The sequence below is a fragment of the Lytechinus variegatus genome, chromosome 3, assembly GCF_018143015.1.
Source record: "Lytechinus variegatus isolate NC3 chromosome 3, Lvar_3.0, whole genome shotgun sequence".
Classification (NCBI taxonomy): domain Eukaryota; kingdom Metazoa; phylum Echinodermata; class Echinoidea; order Temnopleuroida; family Toxopneustidae; genus Lytechinus; species Lytechinus variegatus.
Window position 1 is genome coordinate 8,047,789 of NC_054742.1, and position 21,094 is coordinate 8,068,882.

General features: G+C 34.5%; 2 protein-coding genes across 2 annotated transcripts in view; one reads left to right on the top strand and one right to left on the bottom strand.

Annotated features, from left to right (window-relative positions):
- Positions 1 to 526: 526 nt before the first annotated feature.
- The window catches only part of LOC121410138 (thioredoxin reductase 1, cytoplasmic-like), a 57,179-nt gene continuing 36,611 nt past the window's right edge, over positions 527 to 21,094 (bottom strand). The window contains exons 5-16 of the mRNA XM_041602025.1: positions 18,697 to 18,765; positions 17,743 to 17,793; positions 10,984 to 11,126; positions 9,242 to 9,357; positions 8,474 to 8,699; positions 7,323 to 7,415; positions 6,473 to 6,549; positions 6,069 to 6,222; positions 5,438 to 5,545; positions 3,243 to 3,338; positions 1,270 to 1,404; positions 527 to 923 (exon numbers count right to left, since the gene is read on the bottom strand). Coding sequence (XP_041457959.1) covers positions 861 to 923; positions 1,270 to 1,404; positions 3,243 to 3,338; positions 5,438 to 5,545; positions 6,069 to 6,222; positions 6,473 to 6,549; positions 7,323 to 7,415; positions 8,474 to 8,699; positions 9,242 to 9,357; positions 10,984 to 11,126; positions 17,743 to 17,793; positions 18,697 to 18,765 — 1,331 coding nt within the window. The 3' untranslated portion in view covers positions 527 to 860. The remainder of the gene's footprint in view (positions 924 to 1,269; positions 1,405 to 3,242; positions 3,339 to 5,437; positions 5,546 to 6,068; positions 6,223 to 6,472; positions 6,550 to 7,322; positions 7,416 to 8,473; positions 8,700 to 9,241; positions 9,358 to 10,983; positions 11,127 to 17,742; positions 17,794 to 18,696; positions 18,766 to 21,094) is intronic.
- Positions 12,107 to 13,739, top strand: LOC121410139. The gene has a single exon (XM_041602026.1). It carries the CDS (start codon positions 12,139 to 12,141, stop codon positions 12,793 to 12,795), a length of 657 nt encoding a protein of 218 aa, XP_041457960.1. The 5' UTR covers positions 12,107 to 12,138; the 3' UTR covers positions 12,796 to 13,739.

A 21,094-nucleotide genomic window follows, 5' to 3' on the forward strand; every position in this document is an offset into this window, starting at 1 on the left:
CTTTTACTTGGTCTAAAAATAATTTTGAGAGATTATTCCAAAGATGATAGTTTGCAAAAATCTTCAAAACACCTTAACATGATAATTTGACACTGAAATCCAGCTATAGTACATTTTATTGTTATAAGAGAGGTTAAAGGAATTAAAACCTAGGAAATCCATGGTAGCATAGTGAATGTATAAAAGATGCAAAACAAAAGGCTTGCTTGAATTAAACAGCTGTACCATAGCTGGATTAAAATGTTGATACAAAAAACTTGAAACTCCATGACTGGATACATCAAGCTGACTTCGCTCCGTGATGCGGGTTTACAAAGTAAGCCATCATAGTGCTGTGCAGTAACATTGCTACAGCTCCAGAAGTCAATGAAGTTTCATGGGGAAAACAAAGCGAGGTAACCCCACCACTCATACCCAACTAATATTCATCTTGTCTACCTCTGAGAGATTGATACTTCACAAGAGTGTGCACACAGTATTGCTCAAGTTACATTTTTTTTTCTTTTTCAGATTTTCTTCTTTTTTGTTTCACATGTGTCTCATCTACAAATTAAGATAATTACGCTATAAGGAAGACAGGTTATTACTAAGATATTATATATCAAAATATGTGAGCTACACAAAGATCAAATAAATTTCCACACAAGTATTATATGCATTTTGCAATCAATAGCATAAAATATATTCTTAAGACTACAGAATTACTCACCCTAACAAACTAATGATATAGCAATATTCTAATAATAAAAAATGTTTAGCAGCATACACAGATGTCCAGTAAATCGTGCAAAGATGTTTTGCAATTCTTAGAGGCAGACAAGTTTAGTACTAGAAGGGAACTAGAGTGGTAGGGTTTAACCTCAGCAGCCTGATGGGGTTATATCTTCACCTGAACTTTTTGTTACTTTCATTGTAGTGAAAAGCTGTGGAAGATACAATAAAAAAATCAAATCATAAAAAACCTAAATTGTAAAGAAAAGACAGTTGCTTTCATTCTTTCAGAGAGAAAAGAATATTCCCCAGAAATAATGATATTTTTAACAATGACATTATTAATATGCATCACATGTGTAATATGAATGAGTGTAATATTCTTCAAAGATTTGATGAAGTATTTCATAGCAACATTTCATGAAGCTTGTGATGAAAGGACAAAATGACATAGTAATGTCTAGAACATTTCAGGGTCGTGCTCAGAAATTCCTTTTTACCAAGTACACATTTACTAAATCTTGAGAATGTATGATAGACCGACTTTGGTTGACTTACCTCACCACATGTAGGGTGGATACCGATAGTTGAATCAAAGTGTTCTTTCGTTGCTCCTGCCTTCATTGCTACAGCAAATCCCTGTGTCATCTCTCCAGCGTTTGGTCCAAGAACATGGAATCCTACAACTTTCTCCTTTAAAAAAAAGATAAAACAAATCACATGTTTGTAAAGAAGACTTCCCATCAGCCACAAGTATTACTCATCATATCTGAAAATCTAACAGGTTTAGCATTACAAATGAGAGAAAATATATCTAAGATTCCAAAGTGATTAGGGGCTCTACATCACTGATAAAATGTAATCCATGTGTTATCATTTAACTACAGTCAGACCGCTCTTCCTTTTGTGCGTTTTTATCTTTATTTCTTGGCCTATTCCCCTCGAACATGTCAATGGGAGTGGTCTTAAGAATGCACCCTCCCCTTGTAATTACTCTTTTTAGAGTTGTACTTTAGTTTATTTGTATTTATTCACCAGCCCCTTAATAGTGATAATTATTGTTAACTTTGCATGTACATCAGACCTAAATGCAATATTTCATGGTATTCTTGTGTTACCTTGTTTAATAAGTTTGAATGATGTTATCAAGTCACAATTCGTTAATTTCCAAGTACTTTTTCATTTCATCTATCTTTCTATATTCAATAAACTTTGGGCCAGTGTCCTGACTGTAAGAATCCGAATTGAGAGGTGGAGGACAGACAATCCGTTCACGTAAAATTGATTGTGCTTAACTCACATGTAGGTCACATGCATACAGTCGTCAATTAAACACAGCCTTTAAACTTATAATGAAAAAACACGGAATTATATTGATAAGATAGTAGAGACAAGAATGAAAAACATATGAACTTTGGATTACATTTTTTTTTATTTAGTTGGGGGAAAAAACAACACGTATTGTCTTAGTACATTACAGACAGTGCCATCTATCATGTTTAAACATTTCATCAGTCTAATAATGGATAACTTCACAAAGATTATCAATTTGATCAGTATTATTGCTGGTCCACACATGTCAGGATAAGAGAGGTCAGACTGTAAATGAAATGGAAGAAATTTTATCAAAGATCATGTGCTAATTTTTCTTTTTAAGGTGAAAGGAATCTTGAAATAATAAATTACTTGGTCATAGGAGGACTAAATGTAACAAAAAAATAAAAGTTAAACAATTTCTTTCAATCCATTGTAAGAATTTTTTCTTCAGAAAACCCAGTTCTTAATCAGGTGCATTCTCTAACATGGTTCTATGAACAAGGTTTCACCTACAGGAAAACTGAAGATATTACCAGGATCTCATTGATTGTATTTGGCTGTTGAGCTGTGTAATCATTACGGTAGTTGTAACTCTTTATGAAACAGGCCCCAGAACAGGAAACCAAACAAATTACATTTCTATACAATGCAAGTCTATCAAAAAACAAACAAAACTTATTCAGGGTTCCAAGCTTTTCAAGAAAACATAATTCCATGATTTTTCCCTGAGGAAGTTCAAAAATTCCCTGATAAATATTTAAATCCATTTCTAGTTTCGCATGTTTTCTAAGTTGTTGCAGTGAATTACATGTATTTTCAGTATAAAAAATAATGTAAAACTAATAAAAGCTATTACACAGGCATGTACTAAAGTAATTGTCTCCCTTCTTCCCATATATCCATCCACCATACCACAAACTATAATCAGTCACTCAATGGATATTGTTTTGATATGTAACAAAATATAACAGGGTTTGACTGATAACCGTGCTTTCAACTTCAGGGCTGATCAAAATTCCCTCATTTGAGTTATTTTTTTAAAATCAATTTCCCTGACTGGAAAAAAGTAAAATAATTTTCCCTCATAGGCTGGGAACCATGTTGTCTCATTTTCATACACCTTCACCCATTCGATCTTTCATGTATTTGTCTAGTGAGTCAAAATAAATTGCCTTCCTTTCTCAATTGTTTGAAAGATATTTATTGTGACTTACATTGTTTGACTTGTCACAGATAATCTTCGCGTAACAAGCATTTGCTTCTCTATGTGATACAGTGTATTCTAAAGGCTGGAAGTACGTGTGATAAACCTGTGAATACAAAATATGATTACAAAATATATTTCAAATGAGATATCAATGTAATACATTTTTAAAAGAGGATGCAAAAATTGTCTGAATTTGTTGCTAAATAGAAAGACAAAACAAGGTGGTTCATGAAGTTAGTCTCGCCTGATTTCATGATCAATAAAATATGTAATATGATCTTTTAGCCTTATCATCCTCAAGAACAAAATCTGTATATTAGTACCAAAATATCATTCATACCGATTATAAACACATTTGATGCAGATATAAGGGAATGAGAGCAAGTTTAATGAAACATGAACAAAGAAGGACATGACTTACTAACATTTGACCTTTTGACCCCTTGATGACCTCTTACCCATCATTCTCAACAACACACATGCGATATTACCCAAGAATCATGTGCATGAAGTGTGAACATAAATGATGCAGAAATAAAGAAGTGAGAACAATTCGAACAAAACCTTGACCTTTGACCCCATCATCCTCAACAACACAAATGTGGCATTACCAAATTATCATTTGAGCCAAGTGTGATCAAAATTGATGCAGAAATAAAGAAATGAGAACAAATTGCACAAAAAACTTCACAGGCATTATATTCTCCTCTGAAAACTAACCAAGGGTTGCTAAGTCACCGATGATGTTTGAGGTGCCCTGGTAGGGAGGTGCCCCGGTAGGGGTTACAAGCTCTTGCATAGTCCAAAGTGATTACTCAAGGTGAGTCTGAATGATAGTTTTATCATTTGACAGCATGAGAATGTTCTTGGTCAAAGGATTTCAAGTTAAAAAAAAAAAAAAAATCGAAATTCAGATTTTAGTCGGGATAATATCACGCCTGACCTCATATCATTTGCCCTTTTGACCCCTAGATGACCTTTGTCTCCATTATCCTCATAAACACATATGTGGTAGAACCATGCATCATATATGCCAAGTGTGAACATAATTGATGCAGAAATACAGAAATGAGACCAAGTCGAACAAACACACGACCTTTGACCTTACCTTCCTCAACAACAAACAAGTTGTATTACCCAAGGATCATTTTAACAAATTGTAAACAAAACTGATGCAGAAAAAAAATGAGAGCAAGTTGGACAAAACTTCATAAAAGGATGAACATGACCTCATATCATTTGACCTTTTGACCCCTTGATGATCTTTGACCCCATCATTCTCATAAGGTCACATGTGGTATTACCCAAGGATCATATGTACCACATATGAACATAACTGATGCAAAAAAAACGAAATGAGAGCAAGTTGAACAAAAACAATTTTCGAACAGACACAGGAAAAGTGATTACAAAGTCTCTGCCGAACTTCGTTCAGGTGAGAAAACAAATGTATTAGTTTATTTATAGTAAGCATGGATATTGTTTAGAAAAGCAAAATTATCTGTATCATCAAAATCAAATATGAAGTTGTTTCAGGGACAGATGGTAAGAGTAAACTATGCACAATTACACATTCTTTTTAAAACAAGTGGAATGCCTCTGGCAGTCTCGCCTGCATTACGTGATTCAATCTAGCAAAAAAGAACACCTGTGGCACTCTTGCCTGCATTACATGTTTCAATGACCAATATATATATATATATACCTACTTTCAAACTCATAACATTTCAAAAACTCAACCTTGGTTAAGATTTCATTTTGATTCCCCCAACATAATCTTAGTTCATTGACCCTAAATGACCTGTGATCATGACTGTGATCATGTGTCCTGAAACTCACAAAGGATGTTCTGTGATACTTGATCACTCTTATGTCCAAGTTTCATAACTAGATCCATAAACTTTCAAAGTTATGATGGCAATTCAACAAATACCCCCAACATGGCCAAAGATCATTGACCCTAAATGACCTTTGACCTTGGTCATGTGACCTGAAACCCAAGCAAGATGTTCAGTAATACTTGACTACCATATACTAAGTTATGATGACATGTCAAAAACTTAACCTTATGTTAAAATTTTGATTCCTCCCACATGGTCTAAGTTCATTGACCCTAAATGAGTGGCGCCTATAGTCTCGCTCTGCCATGCAGGCACGATAAAAAAACCCATACAATATCACTTGTTAGAAGATAATTCTTACTTCAAGGTTCTCTTGTCCATACTTGGCCACAGCATCTTCTTCTGGGAGACCACAGCTTCCATACTCAAGAGGAGTAAAGACTGTTGTAGGTACATTCACATAGTCACACTGTTGTGGAACAAAGACAATTAACCATGAGGATTGGGACTTTACAAGGTTCTCTACCATCAGGTAAATAGAAAGAAAGGGAAAGAGAACCAGGCAGAAACAAAACACATCTGTCACTTTTGCCTGCATTACATGTGATGACTTTGAAATTAACGAGTGAATAATTTTTCATTACATAACTTTATTTGATAATAAAATAGAAAGTTTGTTGACCTTAAATGACTTGATGTTTATCATGTGACCTGAAACTTGTGAAAGAAGAGAACTCCGAAAGTATATGAACCTATTTCATCAAACTTGGACATAAGAGTAATCGTCTGTCAAAGTTTGATAAAATAGGTCCATATACTTTCAAAGTTATAACATTTCAAAAACTTTTACCTTGGTTAAGATTTCAATATTTACGACACAGCAGTCAAATAATCCTAACACTTTTATCTTGATTTCAACAGTACAAAATAAGCAATAACCAAATTTATATATCTTTACTCAAAATCTTTAAGAAGTTATGATTTGGACTCACTTGACGATTGCTGTTATTGTAGAGTCTCCTAGCTAAAAGCTTGCCTGCTTCAATGGCTACTGGTGTTAATTCATGACCATCTTGAAGGATATCTCCTACAGCATAGATATGTGGCACATTGGTCTGTTCATTGGTAGTTGGAATCTTACCATTCCTAAAATATTAAAAAGAATATTAACACTTAAATTGTATTTTGTGAAAGAGGGTGAAGAAGAACACACACCTATCAGTTACTTGTACTGATTTACAGTTATACTTAATTGTACATCCAATCATTTGATGGGTGAAGACATATTCAATACAGGTACTTATTTAAATTCAAACATTTCCCTACAGATTTCATTCAGAGGATTCCCCATGATGTACTTCAGAGAGGTGTAAGGTAAAGTAAAAGAAGAACTTACTTGGTATTGGTGATGACACCAACCTTATCAAGTCCAATATCTGTGGTACAGGCATCTCTTCCTATTGCCATCAGAATCTACAATAAAACCAAGTTATCAATAATACGAGCAAAATCTAATGTAAAGGCCTTACGTGAACCCTATGTGACAATTGCCTTTAGTGCCAACCTTACCTACTTTGCTCATCACCTAACAGTGGTTCTCAGATAATTTTCATAAACTCTAATATGCCCTCATAAGGACTCAAGGTAGGGGCTGGCATCTAACCATTATCAGAATTCTAAGAAGTTTGTTGGGAAGAAATTAATTCATGTCCCACAAGCACCAATCATAAAATGGTGTACAATCACTATTACATTGAACCAGCATCAGACTCTGAACAAATATAAATAGTTTAATTTCACATTTTTATATAGTTGTGGAGGCTGTACTGTAAATATCCTAATTATGTACAGAATCCTATTAGTCTTTGGTTACAAAATTTGGGTTATCTCTCAAACTGGAACATACCTTATATCATATTCATTATGGCCCTGTCACATTCTTTGCAAGCCTTGTGCATGACTTGCGGGTGACTTTTTTGCTACCCGCAGGTTACCCGCAAGTCACCCAACTCTGACAGTATCTTGCACGTACCTTGCATGCAGTTGCCCGTAAGAGAGCAAGCAAGCCGGATATGCATGCAGAAATGTTTTGAACCTGCTCAAAACTTTTATAGCGGGTGAGTTGCAAGCAATCACCAACAAGGCTTACACGAAATAATGTGACATAGCCTTTAGGTTAACATACAGCTTCATGATAGCAATTAAAAGAAAAGATGCAAAAGACAGAGAAGTTAGTGATATCATACCGTATTGCATTCAATTGTTGATTCATCTCCACTTTCTGTCTTCTTGTAGTGAATCCTTAGGGTTGGGGGCTGACCGTCCTTTACCATTTCAATCTACAGTGTGTATCAAAAAAAAGGTAAACTTATAAATAATCCTGTAGAATTTCATATTTGTAATATCCTGAAGCTTTTTCAAAATTTAAACGCTGGCACAGATCTTTTTATAACTGTTGAAAAATCTGTCCACTTGAATGAGCACCAATTACTTTTGAAAAGTTTGTGAAACATGATTTGCGCAGAACTTCAAAATAATTACATGAATGAAAGTCAAGTCTACGTTAATCACGCAAAACACATGGACTTAAGCTAGGAAGATTGATTTGAAGCCCAGGGGGGGGGGGGGAATCTGCCCCCTCAACATTTTTCGTGATTGATCTGCCGCACAAAATTTTGTAACCGCGTCGCTTGCTGACTTTTTACTTTCAAGTCTCGTGCAACTTTTGAGACCAAATTTGCAATGCCCGGGTACGCAATTACAAATTTACACAACATTATGTAAGTGCATGTCTGACTCGAAATTGCTAAAAAATGTGAATTCATGTACAAATCCAATGCAAATTGTGTATTTTGCCAAAAGTAATATGTGTATCATTAATTCTACTTTTACTGGTTACAATTGAATATTTTTGTCTTGTTTATGATTAGAATAAAGTCTGCAACAATTACCATCAAAAATTTGTTTTTAAAAAGTAAAAAACAAAGAAATACATAAGAAATTAAAAACACAATAAAATACATCAGAAAAATTTGCGATACCAAATTTTTTAAAAGTACATTTGATCAGAATCTTACAAAGAGTCTGTGAATAAAAAATCAGCAATTTTGGGGCCATGATAAGTTAATTAGAGCAAATGTTTTATTTCATGCATAAATTAGCATAATAAATTCATTAAAAAAATTCAGAAAGAATATTCATACAGCCTTGTAGATTTTATCGCACACTACCACTGTGCAAATTTTCGCGGCTCTCAAGCCATCAAAGGCGGAGATCTCAAGGGGGCGGAATCCGCCCCCATCCCCCTGAAGTTTGCAACCTATTTAAGATCATCTGACTGAAATTATCTGAATTGAAAACCTAAATGATGTTGGACATGACCTTTTGACACACTAACCTTTGTAGGTACTGCTTTCCTGATAAAGTTGACATGGTGCTTCTCCATATAGCTGCCAATTTTTTCAGCCATGTCCTGATCAAAGCCACGAAGTAGAATAGATCTAACCATGACAGTGACATCATTACCCATACCAGCTAGGAATCCAGCACACTCTAAAGATACATAGGAAGCTCCTACACATACCGTCTTACCAGGGTTGTATGGTAATGAGAAGAGATCATCACTGTATGTAAGATACCATAGTAAAGCACACATTTATAACTTAGCAATAACTTCATATAATATGTTAAATTATGACATTTCAAAAACTTAGACTTGAGGTAAGATTTCAATATTGATACGCAAAACATGGTCAAAGTTCATTGACCCTAAATGACCTTTGACCTTGGTCATGTGACATAAAACTCATGCAGGATGTTCAGTGATACTTGATTAACCTTATGTCCAAGTTTCATGATGATCAGGCAAAAAGGATAAGTACGATTGGCACTTTACATCTTATGTTGAAATTATATCCCCATTCACTTCATACAGCCTATACCTGTCATGCAATGAAATAGCATTTTTCTAAAGAAAAAAAAAAAGGTTAACATACAGCTTCATGATAGCAATGTAGTCATCTGGTTGAATAACAAATTTGTTAGACTACTAAGCATACATCCCACCCCCCCCCCCCCCAAAAAAAACGTAACAATTAATGTACTAACAAACTTTCAAGATAATTTATAATACAAGTGTGCAATGAGACAAAGGAATGTTATTAACCTTGTTATGGTGTATTCTATGGAGCCTGGAATGTCAGGATAGCGTGGTCTCATTCCTGTTGCTATCAAGAACCTCTCAGCTGTATGAATCTGTTCTTTACCTTTCTTATTCACAGTCTGCAAATCAAAATAAAACAAGTAAATGTCTTAATGCTTTATCATAGCGGCAAGAGGGCTATAAAAGCTTGTTCAGGTACAGTATGCAAAGTTCAATAATACAGCTGTGCAAATATTTTGTGTTCAAATTATAGGATAAGTTCATATCTGCCAATCCCATAAGCCAGGAAAAAATTTTCATCCGACAAAACGTTGTTGTTTTTTACACTTTATTTCTGTTTGAACCCAAATGAATTTTAGATGAAGCTTTATCAAATCTAAGCTGTAATATGAAACAGGTTATAAAAGAATAATTGGTTTAACCCTAGTAAGACAGGAGATGGGGCCTGCCCCCTCCCCCAACATTTTTTGTGATAGATCCACAGCCCGAAATTATTTCACCATGCCACTCGCAGACTTTTTTTACTTTTAAGTCTTTGAGATCAAACTTCAGCAAAAATTTGTAATTGTATGTCAGACCCAAAATTGCTCAAAAAACATGGATTTGAGTGCAAAGTCGATGCAACTCGTGTTTTTAATAAAAATTCATACACGTATCATTATTTCTATTTGACTGGATAAATTCTGTTAATTTCATCTTAATTATGGTAAGAATGAAATCTCTGACAATTTTGATGTTAAAAAACAATAAAAAAACACAGTAAAAAGACAAAGAAATACATGAGAAAGTAAAAAATCAAATACATACAAAAAATATGTGATACATAGATTTTTGTATAAGTACATTTCATTTGATGAATGGGAAATGTTTTAGTATGGTAGCGAGTATTGGTTTTGACAGTATCAAACCAGTGTGGTTCATGTTACAGTCCAAATTAAAAAAAGGCTCTTTCTGCGTAAAGTACATACTTCCACCTGTCAGGGTTATAAATCACTATTTGCTTTTATTTCATTTTGCTTCGATTTTTCAGTTCACAAAGTAAAGTTTGATATAATCAGTTGTAAGCAATAGAAGTTAAGAGTGATGGAACAGAATAAGACAGAAGACAGCAAAATAACAAAGAGAGTAAGACAGAAAAAAAATGAAACTAAATAATATCAACAAAAAAAAGAGAAAGGAAACATTGTATATCCCAGTTTAATAGTTACTTTCATAACTGATATGTATGATGCTTAGCAACCTATCCAGAGTTCCCTTTAATTACAATCAATTATCGTGTCCATCAATCCTGTTAATGTTTAATACACATAAGCCAGCTGATAGAAAAAATGAGGTCATCTACCCATTCTTATACTATATTTGCTAACAATTACTTCTCTTTGTGACGGGGGGGGGGGGTGTACACATTTGTGATTGATCTGATATTTTTCACACAAAATGGCTCTAGGAGCAGCCTTCATAGGTCTTTGACCTTTGTTGCTCCCCCACATTATGGATTTTTTTCCGTATTGTCTTTCGTAATGATTTAGGGGGTTCATTTTCAATCTAAGTATTTGGTATATTTGTACTAAATACTTTGTATTCTGATATTTTGTGATTTTCTACTGCAATGTCTTTGACATATTTCATGTAAGAATGTGGAAATAAACTTTATGAACATCCTGGGTGGTGTTTCATGAAACCAATTTGGTTTAAGCCAATGAGAGGAAAGGATTTCAGTAGCTTATAACCCAAGCTGCACTTACCTTGATAGTATGTGCATCTACAAATGCTGCATAACCATTGATGTAAGTAACATCTTTTTCCCTGAGTGCTACTTTGTATCCCCAATTAAGAGATCCTACATGGGCTTGGACAGCATCACGTAATTGACTCCAGCTGTGTTGGACTATCATTGTCATGAGAGAAAAAACACATTAATTCATCATTTTTAGCAAGGTTACATTTCTGATATTAAAAGCACTAAATCCAAATAAAGTGTATACATGTACATTGCATACAGGCATGTCATGATCCGATGACAGGGGTGTCTGTAAAGTGCTTGGAGACTTTCTGATATATTAAGCAATATCTAAAAGTGGAATATATTTTAATCACTATTTAAGAATTTCGTGATCCAGCATTCAAATCCATCTTATAACTGGAGCACATTAAATTTAGCCATCCTAATTCATTGATTAGTAGAAGATTAAGGAATACTACCAGCTCTATAGTACTTTGAACTTAGCCACAGAGGTAAGGGTAAAAATAGCATATGAACAATAGGAAGACAGATAAAAAAAATAACTTGAGAAAACCAAATATAAGAGAAAATATAGAAGCAGAAATACATAAGAATAAAAGAAAAGAGTTGTGGTATTTTAAGAATTCTATGATTTCCATATTGATGTAACTTTTGCCTAATTACCAACAACAGGGGTTGCCTTATTCATATACCCCCCCCCACCCTCTCCCAGTGTCAGGTCATTAAAAGTGAATATCAAGAATATTGGGTGTACGATCGAAGATGGCGCCCTACTAAGTCAAATCGTATTATTTCTCATCATGGAAAACTTCTGTAAAATCATTTAAAAATGAGTGGAAAGAAAAGACAGATGGACAAAATGGACATTTCACCAAGGATTTCCCAATACTTCACCCCTTCTGGCTCAATTTCAGACAGAACAGAGATGGATATCGATGAAAACTCGGATATGCCACTTGAAAATCTCACTCGGCAGTCAGTGCTTACTGGAATCGGCGAAGCGGGCCAGGACTCGCTCCCGCAAGCTGCTGGGGGAAAGGAGAAGGAAAAAGACGAAGACGAACCTCGGGCAGAGAAGAAGCGAAAGATCAATGGAGATCAAAAGGTGCAGGCAAGTTCTACCACAGAAGATATACTAGCAAAGCTTCTTGACAGAATGGATCAAATGAACTCAAAGTTCAACGACATAGTGGCAAGATTAGACTTATCCCTTACTCAAATTGATAACAATAAGAGAGAGATAGAAGAAGTAAAGGAAAAACAAGAAGGGATTGAGTTTGACATTGGTTCAATCAAAGAGAAATTGCATGCACAAGAAAAGGAGAATGAGAAGTTGCGCGAACGTATGACTGACCTATCCGCCAGGGGAATGAGAAACACACTTGTGTTCCAAGGATTTCCAGAGGGTGCTGAGAACAAGAATTGTGAAAATTTGATCCAGTCATTTGCCAAGTCGCATTTGCAGATTGAAGCTGAAGTAATCATCGAAAGAGCACATCGCAGCGGAAGCACCTCATCACCTCGACCAAGGCCAATTATTGCAGCTTTTAATCGGTACTCGACCAAAAACATGATCCTGGTAAATGCACGTCGCTTCTTGAAGGAGAAACCCTTTGAGCACAATGGAAAGCATCCTATTTACGTGGATGAAATGTTGCCCAAGGAAATTCGTGAACAACGGAAGAAGCTGATTCACATCAAGAAGAAGCTGAAAGAGGAAAATACAAGGAGAGTGGTGTACTTCAAGTATCCTGCTCGCATCTTCTACAAAGAAGGAAAAGACGGGAAGGAGAGAGAATACAAGATGAAATAACTCAAAACGTCAAAGGAAAGAAAATGTTATCATTCCACATCAAAATGCCGGAAACATTAAAATAAAAAACACAAAAACATGAATAATGTTATAGAGTTGGACTTACCTCATCTACTTAAAAACAAGAAGAAAAGTAAAAAAGGAATACTTAGATTAGGATAATGACAAGAGCTTAAACTTTTATTCTTAAAAAAAGTATTTTTCATGAACTGATTCCAAGAGTGACCTTTTATAGGTGAATATGTGGAAAAAGCACTCAAAGGAGAAAAGGAAAGACCACGATGTAGAGCGCCACCTTGATCTCCCTAAGGCATACAGAAGAACTAGCCTTCGTTATGATTTGTTTTCTGTGTTTTTTGTTTGTTGAACCTGATTGTTTAATATATGTTGAACCTGATCATATGATGGTGGTACTTTTAAGTAATTCATATCTCAACTATGGACTTGAAGTTGATGACACATAATGTTAACGGACTGGGGGACTTTAAAGCAAGGAAACGTTATTATAATTATATACTTAAACAGAACAAAGATATTATCCTTTTACAGGAAACTCATTCTGTAGAAAAGGAAGAATCATTATGGAGAAATCAAGTTAGATCTGATATCATTTTCAGTCATGGTACTTCTAAGAGCAGAGGAGTATGCATTATATTAAGAAAGACACCTGATTTTAAAGTGTTAGACTCCATTAAAGATATAATGGGACGATTTTTATTGGTTAAAGTTGTAATTCAGAAGAAAGTTTATGTGATATGCAACATATATGCACCAAATAATGAGACAGATCAGGTTGAATTTTTTAAGAAGGTAGAATTGACCATACAAGATAATGTTGAATATGGGGAAATTCTTATAATTGGTGGGGACTTTAATTTAATTCAAAACCTTGATCTGGACAGGGCAGGTGGCTCAATGAAAAGCATTTGGAAGCACTCTGTGAATCTTATAGAAAACATGAAAATATATTTTGGTCTGGTTGATGTATGGAGAATCAGAAACCCTTGCAAAAAAGGATTTACTTGGAGAAGGTATAACCCAATGGTGCAATCTAGATTGGATTTTTGGTTGATCCATGAATCATTACAGAATACAATTAGTGAAAATGATATTATACCGTGCGTTTTGTCTGATCATGATCATGTTAGTTTACACATGAAAATTAAAACAAAAAAATCTGGTCCGTCCTACTGGAAATTTAACAATAGTCTATTGAATGATGTGGAGTATGTTAATGCTTTAACTAATAAATACTCAGAATGGATTGATGAGTTTACAGATAGTAATGATAAAGGAGGACTATGGGATTGGTTAAAGTTTAAAATTAGAGAATTTACTGTACCATTTTCTAAGAAGAAGAAATGTGAAAGGGAGGAGAAAAGAAAGGATTTTGAAAAAGAATTGAAAATAGATGACATGATGGCAGCAGAAGATATAGATGAAGAATTAATGAAAAAGAAAAGGGAGATAGAACAGGAGTTGTTTAAAATATATGACTATTTTGCAGATGGGGCAATTTTGAGGTCAAGGTGTACATGGTACGAGAAAGGGGAAAAGAGTACTAAATATTTTTTGTCATTGGAAAAAGGTCAAGCAGCAAATTGTAATATTGATGTTTTGATTTCAGATGTGGGACGTATTGATAAACAGTCTGAATTACAGGATTTCATTAAGAATTCATATAAAACTTTGTTTGAGAACAAAGATAAGGTGGAAGATGAGGTGAGTAAAGATTACATAAGTCAGAGTAACATCAAGCAACTCACAGATGAAGAAAGAAAGTCATGTGAAGGAAACATCACTTGCTCTGAAGCTAGGGCAGAATTGTTAAAAATGGCTAGAAATAAAACTCCTGGGAACGATGGGTTAACTGTGGAATTTTATGAGATGTTTTGGCCTTTGATATCAAAAGAAATTATTGATTCTTTCAATTTTGCATATGAAAATAGTGTAATGTCTGTGTCACAAAGACAAGGTACAATTAAACTCATCCCTAAGCCTGGTAGAGATAAACACACACTGAGTAATTGGCGTCCCATAACTCTTTTAAATGTAGATGTTAAAATACTTTCTAAATGCTTGGCGAAGAGAGTTGCTAAGGTGATAGGAAAGTTAGTAGATAGTCAACAAACTGCCTTTATCAAAGGCAGATACATAGGAGAAGGAATAAGATTAATATCAGACCTTTTACAATATACTGAGGAGGAGGAGAATCTGAGAGGTATTATGCTAGCCCTTGATCTGACAAAAGCATTTGATTCAATAAGCCACAGGTTCATGCTAAATTGCTTAGAAGTGTTCAATTTTGGACCATCCTTCATACAATGGGTTAGAACATTGCACACTAATATAAGTAGTTGCGTTTTGGTGAATGGATTTACCACTGGATATTTTCCAGTGTCTAGAGGAGTCAGACAAGGTGATCCTCTGGCTCCTTTACTGTTTATACTGAGCTTGGAAGTTGTTCTTACAAGACTTAATAATAATGATAATATTCAGGCTTTTGAACTTGGTGGAAAACAAATAAAGTATACAGCATATGCTGACGACATAACTTGTTTTTGTAGGAATGTACAATCAATGAAGATGGTTTTCAAAGTTTTTGAAGAATTCTCAATCATATCAGGTCTTTATTTGAATAAAACAAAAACGGAAGGAATATGGATTGGGAAGGATAGGCACAATGGAGAAAAAACAAATGATATACACTGGGCAGACGAAAGCATAAGAGTTTTAGGCATTCATTTCTCATATGATCAGGAAATAGTCAGGAAACTGAACTTTGATAAGAGACTGGATGAAATAAAATGTACTTTCTTAAGATGGAAGAATCGGGGGGTTAACTTTATTAGGAAAAATTCAACTGTTGAAAACATTTGTTATGTCTAAGATTATGTATATAGTTTCCAATATTGAAATACCAGATGATTTTGTTAAGGAGGTTGAAAAGTTGATGTTTCAGTTTATGTGGAAAGGTCCAGATAAGATATCACGGGCAACAAATGCAAATTACCAATTCATTTATCGTCTAGTTCAACGATACAGTCATTTAAATCAAATATTCAATTGTATCTCAATTTTCCGTAATGATTTGCCTGTTGTTGCATTTTCTTTTCTTTCTTTTTTTTTTGGGGGGGGGGGGTGGGTAGTGATTTTTCATTCTTTTCATGCATTCGATTAAGTTTTGTGTATATTTTGTATATTTGTTTTATATGCATGTATTTATGTTTTAAGGACCCCATGGAAGAACAGTGGTATCTTATTGATACCGCTGAAATGGGCCATCCTCCATCTGTATGTTATGTTAAATAGATCATGTATATATTTTATCTTTTTATATGGAAATAAATACAAACAATACAAACAAACAATGATTGCAGATTATACCGAAGGTGGTCTTAAATTCCCGAAACTAAAATGCATGATAGAGACACAGCTGGTTAAGTGGATTCAGAGATACTATACAGAATCAGATCATCATTGGAAATTGTTCTTTGACCATTATTGTAAACGATTTGGTGGAAAATTGATTTTTATGAGTAATTATTCTGTGAGCCAGTTGAATTCTCTTGGAATTCCCATATTTTATCATAACTTGTTGTTAGCATGGTCCAAGACAAAGGAGTATAATCAATTTGTTGATGATCAAGAAAACCAAGCAAGTGTACTTAGTCAAATTGTTTGGAACAATCAATATATTCTTATCGATAATAAATCAGTTTACTGTAAGGCCTTTCATGAGGCAGGTCTATGTTATGTATATCAACTTTTTGATCTATGTGGAAACATAGTGCAATTTAATCTTTGGAAAGCAAGAGGAGTACCACATAAATATTACATGATATATTTGGCAATAGTATCACTAGTCAGGAAGAAATGGGGAAGTTCATTCAATCAATTATTGATACAAATGTTCTTGGAGAAAATAGATTATGAACATGATCAGTTCGTCCTTTTGACAGTAGAAATCCAAAAACTAAAAACTAGAAATATTTATGTTGATTTAGTGAGTAAATTAACACATAGACCTGTCTGCGAGCTGCTATTTTCCATTAAATATGGGATAGAGGAGGAAGAATGGCCACAAATGTATCTACTCCCATTTAAATGCACAATAGAAGTTAAAATGAGAGTCTTCCAGTTTAAAATTTTGCATAATATTCTATACACCAATGAGAGACTATTTAAAATGAAGCAAGTTCAGACAGAACTTTGCACATTGTGCGAGACCTCTGTTGAAACTCCTTTACATCTTTTTTATGAGTGTAAGGTTGCTGAAGATTTAAGACGTACTTTTGTTGATAAAATTGGTTGGAAGCTATCTGTCAGATATGAGGATCTATCTAGGAAAAGAATGATGTTTGGATTCATAAAGGATTGGAAGGGACCACATAAAATATTACTGAATCACTTAATTATCTTATTGAAGAGATATATTTATATTCAGAAATGCAGGAATTTAGTAGTAAGTTTCATAGGTTTTGAAGCGTTCATTTGCAAAATTAGACATATAGAATTGGTAATTGCTAAACAAAACCACAAAGAAAACACGCACTATAGAAAATGGTCCCCTATTGAGAATTTATTTTAATTATCCATAATTATATTTTGATAATGAGACAATCCAAGCCACCAGAGACTGATATTTTAGCTTTTACATCAGGTCTGTTTGCTTGTTTTGTTTTTTTTTGTTTTTTGGTAATTGTTACAGTGATTCATATTTGATTATTGTTTTTTTAATGTTATACAATTATGTAATTCCTGTATGATTGTTGTTTTTGTAGTGTTACAAAAAAAATCTTGAAAATCAATAAAATTTGGAAAATATATAAAAAAAAAAAAGAATATTGGGTGTCTTTGAAATGATAAAGTTCTTGTTATTAATATCAACTATAAAAAGGAAAATTAACACTACCATGAAGCATATATTAAGATGTTAATACCAACCACTTTCAGGAGTTTCCCAGCCATAATGTCTTGAATCTTGTAATGATTCACCTAAAATAAATAAGTAAGAGACATCAAACACTATAGAAAGACTGAATACTGGTCATACTTTAAAAACAAACAATGAATTGATAATTTAACACAAAGGGTTTTTTCATCAAAAGCCCATACTCTTGCAAATAATACAAAGTAATTACAAATATCATATTCAGTTGAATGAACAACTTTCCCAAAGAATATCAAATAGTACAAGATCTTAGGATACCAAGATATGAATGTGTAATTAATTTTCAAAGATACATGAAAAATAATATAACAAAAATACGTAGTTTAAGAGGGAAGTAATTCGAGATTTAAGTCTGCAATGTGGCAACTGACACAAGTTTGTTGTTGACCTAAATTATGTGATTTTACAAAAAAAAGCAATACATGAATATCAATATAACAAAGCTGCCAACCTGAAAAGGAATATTTCAGTATTTTTGAAGCTGAAAATCAGTATTTCGGTGAGGAAATCAGTATTTTTCAAAAAATATCATAGGACCACACATACAACTGAAACTTTAGAAATCAATACTTTACATGAAACTATCAGTATTCTTCTCACTTTTCAGTACTACTTGGCAGCTCTGATATAAAATTTCAATTTATGTAAGATTGGGTTTCATTAACTCAGAAACCAAGGAAAAAGGATTTCCTGAAAAATTCAACAGGCTCAATCCAGGAAGATAAAACAAATCCCACTTTCATTCTATAAACAAGGAAAAGATTGAAATGATAAAACGCTTCTGTGTAATCATATTCATTTTCAAATTCTGATTTTTTTTTTTGGGGGGGGGGTAGATCAAGACTAAGACATGCCCCTTTTCATCAACTGCATAATATTGAAGAAATAACTTGTTTCATGTATTTTCAACACAAAAAAATATAGCTGAAGTTAAATTTATGACTTACCTAAAATAGCTGCTTGGTGCATTAATTTCTTGGGAATGCAACCCACATTAACACATGTGCCACCAAGTCCTGAAATATGAACAGGAAAAAAGACAAAGGGAACAATATATCAAATTCAACATATCTATCTCAGACCTGTAAAGAGCAAAGTTGAGATAAAAAATCTTTTTGCAATTCTAATTGTTTTGTGAAATGGAAAGAGCAACAGATAAAGACAATGAAAACTGAAATATAAAATACATAAAAGAAAATTAAAGACCCAAAGCAACAGAATACCAATAGCTGGATTTACAAAGCATTTTTTACCTGATACAAAGCAATGTTATTATTTACCCAGAAATAAATTTCTTCCTGCCAGGTACCCATTCACCTCACCAGAATTGACTGCAGCACTATTTTTTGGGTAAATTTCTTGAAGGAAAACAAACCATGGCTGGGAATTGAACCCACTATCATCTCATTGAAAGACGAGTCACAATCACTACACCACGATCCCCCCAATGACTCTTCTGCCTCCAACTCTCAGATTTCCAAGCTACTTTTCCTGTGCCGTGTAGAAGCATGATGCAGCAAGCTATGAGAGATGTATTTTTTTTTAAATCTTTTAATTAAAGGTAAAAAAATCAGGACACTTAGCCCAGGTTACCTGCTCGAAAGGAATATGACGTACATACCAAAACAAAAAGAATTTGATACATATGGCACATACTATACAAAGAAAAAAACAAGATAGATCAGACAAGCAGTTTCAAAATAAATGAAGAAAATATTGAAGGAAGGGGTTAACAAACTACACCATACCTACTGAGGTTGTTCTGATTGTCACACTACATTGTACATTCAACTAAGTGTGTGTTTATGCTTACACTTTTCAGGCCAGAATCAGTGCTTTCATACAGTGTACGAAATTAGTCCAAAACACCATTGTGTCCATGCTTGTTTTGATTTAAATGTCGTTTCAGAATGCTAATCGTAAACTTACAAAAAGGTGTGTTTCAAAACATCGTTTGACCAGAATCAGGGTTCCTGGGGAAGGATAAACAGGACCACGACTGTAAACATGTTTTAATGACATCATCTGGTACATGCTTCTGGTGAGATGAAAATGCGCTGACAAAACAGTCCCATGGTTCATGGAATTATCTCTCAACTCCCTGGTTGCAATAATGCCGGGGGGGGGGGGTACTCAGTATATAATGCATAGTGGGTATGTGCCGCGGAGGGGACCCCCATTTTTACACCCAAATTTCCGTTCCAAGGCATAGATAGCATATTTGTCTTATTGAGAAAAAAAATCAAAGAAAGCTGCTCCAAGGCATAGCATTTTGTTCTTATCGAGAAAAAAGAAATCCGCTCCAAAGCTTCGCATATTTTTCGTTACGTCGTTCCGGTTGCATTGATCTGCTGCAATTTTTGTGAAAAACGGCCGCTGAGCGTTGTCCGACCATCGTCTCTGCCTGAGCGCACCCGGTGGAGGCCGCGCTCGCTGCATCATGCACGCATGCCCGTTCCATAGGGGTGCATACGCACGTACTCACACGCTGGCGATCCGTTCCAAGGACCCCCGTTTTCACAAAATTGTAGTTCAGAAGCCCGTTCCAAGGACCCTCCTTTTTACAATAAGCCCGCTCCAAGGCCCCCGTTTTTTGTCTCGCCCGCGGCACACCCCTACCACTTTTTTGGTCTAGTGCCCCCCCCCCCCGGGCAATAATGACAATGATGTACATTTGCATGTGTACTTATCACTATTCCTCTAATTTGTTTTCACAATGAATGTTGAGGGATTAAAAAAAAGCGGAACATAAGTTACAATGAGGAGACATCACTGAGCTAGAATCCCCAGTAGTATATAAACAAAAACATGTCTTTTTGACCTCACTTTCCTGCTCAACGAAAATTATGATGCGAAGCCAGCTGCAGATCGCGATTTCACCACTGAAAAATAAAGCATAAACAGCACCGCCAGAACCATGTTTGTGATCAGCATTCTGAAACGATGCTGGAAAGCAATTGAAGCATAAACACACGTTAAGTGCTACAGTGTATGCTTAATATCTGAAGACACAATATGTCTTTTATTACATGTATTCTGACCAAGGTTGAGCAGTCTGCTTGACTTTTGAACTTGTGTAAATGCGCAAACTGTAACCAATGAAAATTTAATTTAATTTAATATTGGACTGGTTTACTATCACTGTGTGAAACAAAGGAAATCATTTACACTCCAGATAGTCAAGTTATTTTTGTTTTAATTGCTGTAGTATTTGCGGTCATATTACTTAGTGTATGAGTGTTGTGCTTTTGCTCTCTGCTTCTGTCTACAGTGCTTTTCCGTGTCAAAAAATTGCCTTTTCCATTTCAGAAAATCTTAAATTCTGTTTCGGCATGTCAGAAAACG